Source organism: Galeopterus variegatus, unplaced genomic scaffold (genome assembly GCF_000696425.1).
Source record: "Galeopterus variegatus unplaced genomic scaffold, G_variegatus-3.0.2 Scaffold5625, whole genome shotgun sequence".
Lineage (NCBI taxonomy): Eukaryota > Metazoa > Chordata > Mammalia > Dermoptera > Cynocephalidae > Galeopterus > Galeopterus variegatus.
In genome coordinates this window covers 138,184-147,763 of record NW_007731736.1, presented here as the reverse complement: position 1 = coordinate 147,763, position 9,580 = coordinate 138,184, and the positions used below count along the sequence as shown (strand labels likewise).

The window sequence follows — 9,580 nt, the reverse complement described above, 5'->3', positions numbered from 1 at the left end:
GCGGGAGCGCCACCGCGCTCCCAAGCGGTGCACTGTAGCAGTGAGCCACCAGGCCGGCCCCTCATTTAATTTATTGAATACTGTACTGACAGTGAAAAACAGAAAGGTTGTATGGGTACTCAAAGGATGGTTTCTGCTTAATGCTTATCACTTTTGCACCATCCTAAATTCAAGAAATCATAAAATTGAACCATCCTAGGTCAGGGACTGTCAGTATTGCTGGGCTAAAATCAAGGTGTCAGCAGGGTTGAGATCCCTTTGGAAGTTCTTGAGGAGAATTTGTTTCTTGTCTTTTCCAGCTTCTGGTGGCTGCCAGCATTCCTTGACTTGTACCTGTATCAGTCCAATTTCTGCTTCTGTGGTGACACTGCCTTCTCTTCTGTGTGTAATCTCTCTCTGCATATCTCTTATAAGGATAATTGTGATTACATTTAAGGCCTGTCTGAATACTCCATCATAATCAACATATCTCAAGATAGTTACTTTAGGGCTGGCTGGTTAGCTCTGTTAGTTAGAGTGCAGTGTTCTAACACCAAGGTCAAGGATTTGGATCCCGTAATAACTTCGTATAGCATACATTATACGAAGTTAAAAAAAAAAAAAAAAAAAAAAAAAAAAAGGAATCTTAACTTAATCATATCTGCAAAGACTCTTTTTCCATATAAGGTAGCACTTACAGGTTCCACACAGATTAAGTGAATTAAATTAAGAGATTAAAGGAATTGTAAAGGACTGTTCTTCTCAATTCAATGCAAACAAACTTGAAAACTAGGACAAAATAGATAATGTTCCAGAAATGAGTAACTTACCCAAACTATTTCTATCAGAAAATTTAAAAGATTTCCAAAATATAAATACAGAAAGGTGTCTAAGAAACTCTCTCCCTCCAAAAATAATAAAGTGCCTGAACTAGACAATTTCACAGGGAAATTCTACCAAAACTATCTGTTTAATAAGCAGATAATTCCAATGGTATTTAAACTGCTTCAGTGTACAGAAAAAGAAGAAATGCTTCAAAACTCTTTATGAAGCAGACAAAGATTGCACAAAAAGAAAAATACCAACCACATTTTAGAGGTTCACCAGAATGCACTGATAATTCAATATTAGGATTTATGGAAACCAAGAGCATTCCTATAATTAAACAATAGTCAGAAGATAAAATAGAAGATGGTATCTCAAAGTGGTTTTGATATGCATTTACTGAATGCTGAGTGATGTTGAGCATTTGTTCATGTGCCTGTTGGCCATTCACATATCTTCCTTTGAGAAATGCCTATTCAGCTCCTTTGCCCATTTTTTAATTGGGTTATTTGGTTTTTTGCTTGTATATTCTGGGTATTAATCCTTTGCCAGATGTATATTTTGCAAATATTTTCTCCCACTCTGTTGGTTGTCTTTTAACTCTGTTAATTGCTTCTTTTGCTGCAAAGAAGCTTTTTAGTTTGATATAATCCCATTTATTTATTTTTCCTTTGTTTGCCTGTACTTTAGGGGTCATATTCATGAAGTCTGTACCCAATCCTACTTCCTGGAGTGTTTCCCCTATGTTTTCTTTAAGGAGTTTTATTGTTTCAGGATGTATATTTAATTCTTTACTCCATTTTGAATTGATTTTGGTATATGGTGAGAGGTACAGGCCTAGTTTTATTCTCCTACACATGAATATCCAGTTTTCCCAGCACCATTTGCTGAAGAAGCAGTCTCTTCCACAGCATGTAGACTTGGTGTTTTTGTCAAAGATCAGATAGCTGTAGGTGTATGGGTTAATTTCTAGGTTCTCAATTCTATTCCATTGAGCCCTGTATCTGTTTTTATGCCAGTACCATGCTGTTCTGGTTATTATAGCTTTGTAGTATAGTTTAAAGTAAGATAATGTTATGCCTCCAGCTTTATATTTTTGGTCAGGATTGCTTTGGCTAATTGTGGTCTTTTGTCATTACCTATAAATGTCTGGATAGTTTTTTCCATTTCTGAAGAAAATGTCATTGGAATTTTGATGGGGATTGCATTGAATCTGTAGATCACTTTGGGTAGTATGGACATTTTCACAATGTTCAATCTTCCAATCCAAGAGCATGGGATATCTCTTCTATCTTCTTGTGTCCTCTTTAATTTCTCTCAACAGTGGTTTGTAGCCAGGTAGGATGGCTATTATCCAAAAAACTGAGAATGATAAATGTTGGCGAGGTTGTGGAGAAAAAGGAATTCTCATACACTGTTGGTAGGACTGCAAAATGGTGCATCCTTTATGGAAAATGGTATGGAGGTTTCTCAATTACAGAGGTATCTACCATATGACCCAGCTATTCCACTGCTGGGAATATATCCAGAGGAATGGAAATCATCATGCCAAAGGGATACCTGTACTCCCATGATTACTGCAGTACTATTTACAATAGTCAAGAGTTGGAATCAGCCCAAATGTCCATCATCAGATGAGTGGATAAGGAAACTGCGGTGTATCTATACAATGGAATACTACTCTGCTATAAAAAAGAATGAAATACTACCATTTGCAACAACATGGATGGACTTAGAGAAAATTATATTAAGTGAAACAAGTCAGGCACAGAAAAAGAAATACAACATGTTCTCACTTATTTGTGGGAGCTAAAAATAATATATGTGTGTGTGTGTGTGTGTGTGTGTGTGTATACATACACACAAACAAATGAATGGCAGGTGGGGAAGAAGACACAACAATCATAACAATTCCTTCAACTTGTTAAGACAACTGAGCAGATAAGATATAGTTGTGGGGGAGGGGAGAGAGGAAGTGGGAAAAGAGGAATGGGTAAAGGGACATGAAATCTACTACAATGTATATTGAGAAGTTAAAATAAAATAAAAATGAAGATACAATAGAAGGGAAAATTCCTTATTTTCAACAATAGTTTTTCCTTTTATAGCTTCTGGGTTTCATGTCATAGAAAAGATAAAATGTCTGAAAGAAAATGTGTGAGATCATTATGAAAAAGACTTTAAAATGCTACAGAGGGACACAAAAGAAGACATGAACAAAAGAAAAAACATTCCATGTCCTTAGATAAGATGACTCAACATCATAAGGATGTCATTCTCCCTAAATTAATCTACAATTTTAATACTAGTCTAATAAAGATGTCAGCATCATTTCATCAGAATAATCAAGCTGAGTAAAAAGTTCATGTGGAAAAATGAACAATAAAAGTACCTAAACGAAGATAATTGGGGGGAACCAGTCTCTAAGTATTAGCACATCACAGAGATTCAGTAATTAAAATAGTGTTGTGAAGGTTAATTCTAGGTATTAGTTCGATGAAGGAATGCTGAGAAACCTGGTAAAGCAATCTATTTAGGTGTGTCCATGAGAGTGTTTCCAGCAGAGATTAGTATGAGAGTCTGAGTGGCCTGGGTGGGAAAGACCCACCCTCAGTGTGGGTGTGAACCATCCAATCTGTTGGCGGTTCGGAGAGAACAAAAGACAAAGGAAAGAGGTGAAGCTCTTTCTCAATCTCCTGGAGTTGAGATACACTCTTCTCTCCTGTCCATGGACATCAGACCTCAAGATTCTTCAGCTTTTGGGTTCTAGGACTTACACCAAGAACACACCATCAGCTTCCCTGGTTTTAAGGCCTTTCGACTTGGATTGAGCCATGCTACTGGCATCCAGTTTATAGACGGCCTATCGTGGAACTTTTCTTCACAGTCACATGAGCTAATTTCCCTAATAAATCCCTCTCATATAATTATAATGTATCCTATTGATTCTGTCTCTCTAGAAAACCCTGACTAATACAAGTGTGATACTACACAGATTACAAAACCCACTCGTAAATACAAGATTTTTCCCTTCAAAGGAGACAATGTTGTATGATAGATAAAGCAGAGAATTAATAAAACATAAGATGAACCATGAAAAAAACATAGTGTGATACTAGCATATGAACAAATATACAGATCATGGCACAGAATATGAAGTCCAGGAATGGACATAAATATATATGGCATTTGAGAAAGAGTGGCATTTCAAACAGGTGAGGAAAAGGTGGATTATTTAATAAATCATGTTGAGACAACTGCGTAGCCTCTGAGGAAAAAAGAAAATCTGACTCCATTCCTGAAACCTAATAACAGGATAATTTCTAAATGTTTAAAGTTTTAAGTGTTAAGAAAAAAAGGATAAAGTACCAGGAGAAGCCATAGAAGGTGGAAGGCCTTTCTAATTATGATGTGAAAACCATACACATGTTTTTAAAATGTGCATAATAAAAAGTAAAGCAAGAAAAGTCAAAAGAAAAATACGTAAACATATATCACAGACAAAAGGTTAACCCCTCTAAAGTATAGCATTCCTAGAAGTCAGAGATGAAGAGACAATCTAATAGAAAAATGTGCAAAATATATTCACAGTTCACGGAAAAGAAATATAAATTTTCTTTAAACATACGTTAAGAAGCTCACTCATAATAAGAAAAGACAGATTAAACCATTTTCATCTATTAGAATGGCAGAGATCAAAGTTCAATAATTCGCTGTTTGGGAAAACGGCGGGGAAACAGGTGTTCTCATACTTGTTAATGAGAGTATAAATGGTACAACTTCTAAGAAGGGCAATTTGGTAAAGTCCATCACGTTTAAAAATACCATGTCATTTTAGAAATGTATTCTAAGATATACTCATATATTTGTAATTTGATGTATGCATGAAGTTATTTATTGTGGGGCTATCTGTAACAGCAAAAGGATGAAAGCAGCCTAAATGTCCATTTAATGTTCACCTATATGACTTAAATTTAGTAAATATAGCAAATATTTACTGTATTTAAATATAGTAAAGTACTTGTATGCCAGTTAAATATAGTAAAGTACTTGTATGCCAGTTAAATATAGTAAAGTACTTGTATGCCAGTTAAATATAGTAAAGTACTTGTATGTCCATAAAATGGTACATTACAGAGCCATACAAAAGAATGAAGAAGTTTCTTACATACTGACTATATGCAACGATATCTAAAGTCATTGGAGGAAAGAATACATACATACATGCAAACACGTCTGAAAAGACACAAAAGCTGGCACCAATGGTTGTTAAAAAGGGGGAACTGAGTGTCTTGGGGACAGGAGTATGAAGGACACTTTTAGTACATGCCTTTTATACCTTTTGCACTTTTTATATTTATAAATAAATACAAAAGGTCACAAGTGTGAGTCAAAAGTGCCAAAATGAACTATAGAGATAGTACGTAGAAAAAGAAATAAATACAACAGAGAAGAAAATGAAGTAAAGTTAGCTTTAAACCTTCTCCTCATATTTCCTTCCTGCAAAATACACAATCTTCCTTCAATTACAGTTTTGCTTACTTTTATCAGCCTCTACCCTTATCCTCAGACCCTTCTGTTTTACCTCAGGAGGTCTCTTAACACTTCCAATAATTTTTCAATCAAAGTTATGTTAGTCCATCTCAATTTCAACATTCACTATGTGCAGTTTTAGGACATGGGTTCTATAGAAGCCACTGTTGAATTTTGGAGGGATATCACAATAAAATATCAAAAAGGCTTGAAATCATTTATTTGAGGTAATCATAAGAGACAAAAAATATCTTTGGGAAAGTACTTTAAAGAAATAGATGCTAAAATAAAATCTTGCCTATTATTTGGAAATTGTGTTATGGGCTATTTTAATAGTGTTTGAAGAATTAAAGATGTCCTCTCATGACATTCTTAACTATGGAAAGCACACTACAGAAGGTAAGCTTTTAGATAAAATATGAATCAATATAGTCACATGTCAAATAACCATAGTATCCATGGAGACGCACAAGCCCCTATATTGTCATGTGAGAAAATACTTAAATTTCTATTATTTTACCTTACTTTTTAATGTCTTAACTTTTTTAAATATATAAGGTAGTATATTAATATATAATTTATAAATAATAAATAAACATGGATAAATGCTAGTGTGTGCTCAGGTTGTTTTTGTTTTTGTTATCTATAGGAGTGCATAATCAAAATGTTTGGTAACCACTGCCAAATGATGACTTTTCTCCCTGATGCATTATAGAAAGTTATACCAGAGAAGCAATAGGTACAAAGTACTAATTTCTAAGTGAAATACTATTGAGTTCACTGAAAATGGCACTTAGTACAATTCTATCTGAAGAGAGATTCATAATAAGTAATAGGACTTTCAAGTCAGGAAACAACGTTAGAGACCAACTAGTCCAAATCTCATTTTTGACATAAGGTAACTAAGGACAGAGAGGATAAACAATATTTTCTATATCACATGGCTGGCTCATAGTGATAGAGCCAGGCAGAGAACCCAAATTTCCCAAAACTTTCTCTTTCTACTATACAACACCTGGAGATATATAGATTAGATAGATAGATGGATGGATGGATGGATGGATGGATATCCATATATAGAGATAGAAAGAGACATATATGAATAGAGAGATGTGTGTGTGTGTGTGTGTGTGTATATATAACTTTATCTCCTTCTCTCTCTATACGTGGGTATATCTCTCTCTCAAAATAAAGAGGGTCTTTGAAATTAAGCAGAAGGCCAACCAAGTATTTTCACTCCTTTATTTTCTCCCATTTATTCCTATCTTTATTTTTGCCTTTTTAAACAAATCACATCCATTTTAAGAAAGTAGAATAGTAGATTTCTTTTTATCTTGTTAATTTTTAAAGCCAATCTAAAGGAGAAAAGTTTAAACCTGAAATTCTTCTAACAGAAACCACTTCTGTACTCTAAATGCCACTCTTTCTTACCAGTAATCCTCTGAGAACAATCCAGCACAAGGAATATATACTCAGGTATACCCAAAAAAAATGAAATGTGAAGTGAGCTGGGAGTGGATGATATATAAACTGAACTGCAAAGAGGCAATCAAAATTAAACGGTTATTCTTAAAGGATGCTAAGAATGTAAATCTGCAAAAACAGATCCTATGTTAACTCCTCACATCCATTAGCCTAATTTTGAATAGAATTTTCTCCATGACTCTAAAGAAAAAAACAGTACCATAAATATGACAAAATAGAGATCATGTCTTCCAGAAAGAAGCTAAAGGGACATAGAAAATATTTATCCAGGTAATTCAAACCAATTTTTAACGTCTCAATCACATTTGTGTAGTCCCTTCACAATAAGAGATTTGACTTTCTATCCACAGATACTGCTTCCAACTATGGCCAGTTCTGTTATATATTGGGAAAAACTGTATCTGCCGCATTGAGTTGGGAAGATTAAACGGTATAACGCAGATAATAGTTTAGCAAAGTATCTAGCATATAGTTAAACACTCGTAAAACCTAATTCTTTCATTCACATGCCTCCAGTCAGGTTCAGTGATATGCCAAGATCTCAAGAGTTTGTGCTAGGTAGGAAATTTAGAGGACCAGACTTCCCCTCCAAGGAGACTGAAAATTGAGCTATTTAGAGACATGGCTAAATCAGAATTTCTAACGGAGTGGGAGGAGTGGCGGAATTGGCCTCTTTGCAAGGGCAAGCTTGTTGCTACGTAAATCCACCACGGTAGTCCCGCCTCCATCTTCCCACCACCCCCAGAGGCAGGCGGGAACTACATTTCCCAGCGGCCCTCAGGCTTCTTCCGGCGCAGCGCGCCAGCGCTCTGCTTTCCGGCCGCATCTTTTGCGTCAGATTGAGCCAAAGTTTCCTGCCGCTGAGGCCGAGTTGCGGAATATGGGTTCTTCTTTGTCTCGGCCTCTTGAGCCAGTCAAGGTCGTTGCGCTTCCCGAAGCCGCTACCCCCGCCAAGCCCGCGCCCCCAGCTGTACCCGGAGCGCCCACCACTCCAGCGGATGCCCCCCTATTTAATAATTGCTGGAGCTGTCGCGTGCTCTCCGGGTCGGGGCTTATAGGGGCTGGCGGGTACGTGTACTGGGTGGCGCGGAAGCCCCTGAAGCTGGGATACTCCCCGACTCCGGGGATCATTACGCAGATGGTCATCGGCATCAGTGAGAGCCCGGGCAGAGCCACTTGGGCGGGAACGGAGGGGGAGAGGAGGGAGCAGCCACGTGGGTGGGTGACATGACAGGTCGTTCGGGTAGGTCACGTTGTGGGGTACTTCAAGCAAGGTGCAGGGAGAGGAAGTTGTTGGAAAGCTTTTTAAAAATTTGAATCTCAGTACTTCTCGAAAACTGTTATTAGGCTCAGTCTTTTTAATCCTCACGGTAGCTGGTAGAGGCAGGTGTGACTATAGTGTTCCAGTTTTACTGCTGAGCAAACTAAGGTCAGACAATCGGGAAGTGATAGCTGGTTTTCGAGCCCAAGTTTGCCTGACCCCAAAGCCCGTGCTCTTTCTCCAGATATTGGAGAAGGCCTGAGCGAAGGCACTTAACGTTGACTTAAGAAATTGGTCCTTGAAGCCAAATCTTAGACGTGGGTTCAAAGCCCACCTATTTGGTGTACCGTTGGGTGATGTGGTCCAAGTCCTGATCTGTAGCAATACTAAATGATTATCAAGGTGCTTTTCAGTAAAATGAGATTCTTTTAGTTTTTCAAACCAATTGAGTGAATAGAAGTTTAGGTTTTCAGATTCTTTATCTTAACCAGGTTGTCTAGATCAATTCCCTTTGCCTTTTTTTTTTTCCCTTCTCTCTGAACTTTTTCTTTTATTTTCTGAACTTCACTCTTCTATAAGAAAGATATGATGGTAATGTATCCTCCAGAAGTGTTGTGAAGGTTAAATAAGGTGCTAGGCAGGAAATTTAGAGGCCCAGACGTCTCTAAGGAGACTGAAAATTGAGCTAAGATGTTGTTTTTTTCCTAGGTATTGCCTGCTGGGGTATAGTCATCCTCACAGACCCCAAAGGGAAGTCCTACCGCACAGTTTGAAAGCACCATCAGTGAATTTGTCATCTATCCCTGTCCCCATGACACACAGAGCAAGCATGGGGTTTGTGGATGTTTTGGACAGACACTTGGACATGGACAGACTTCAGTACTGCAAATACTACAAGACTTGGAAGACAAATATGGGTTGTCATTCTTTGGTTGTGAGTGTTCTTGGCCTTCTCAGATTCCATTGGGATCAATAAATCAGAGAATAAAATAGGTTCTGTGTCTTATCTGGGGAAGGAGAGTATAATTTAAATTATATTGTGATGTGATATAATTTATAAACATGTGTAATTATATATTATATACATAGTTATATATTATAAACATAAATATAATGCTTAATAATATGTTTATTATATAATTGTATGATTTATATTATTTAAAATTTTAAAACAGTTTTTTAAATGAAGGAAATGATAAACCAATTGGAAAATGAGTTATTTTATTATTTTTAATAGTTCTTTTTATTTCTCCTATAATTGGGTCAACACCTATTTTCAACCTAACCCTGGATAGGCACCATGCAATATAGAAGTACACAAAACTTTGTGTACTGCTCATACTTTCCAAGGCATTTTTAATCCATCACCTTATCAGAGCTTCACAGGTAGTGTGAGGTGGTAATTGCATTGGCCATAAACCTTAAGCCATAATAGCCCAAGTGGTCTGCCCTGGGTCATTCTGCAAGTCAGTGATGTACCTAGGACTTGGCCTTGTC

The 9,580-nt window shown here is 36.8% G+C and overlaps 1 protein-coding gene across 1 annotated transcript; it reads left to right on the top strand.

Moving 5' to 3' along the window:
• Positions 1-7,702: 7,702 nt before the first annotated feature.
• On the top strand, positions 7,703-9,095 carry TMEM261 (transmembrane protein 261). The gene is made up of 2 exons (XM_008589735.1): positions 7,703-7,976; positions 8,792-9,095. The coding sequence occupies exons 1-2, from the start codon at positions 7,703-7,705 to the stop codon at positions 8,854-8,856; spliced, it is 339 nt and encodes a 112-aa protein (XP_008587957.1). The 3' UTR covers positions 8,857-9,095.
• The last annotated feature ends 485 nt before the right edge of the window (positions 9,096-9,580 follow it).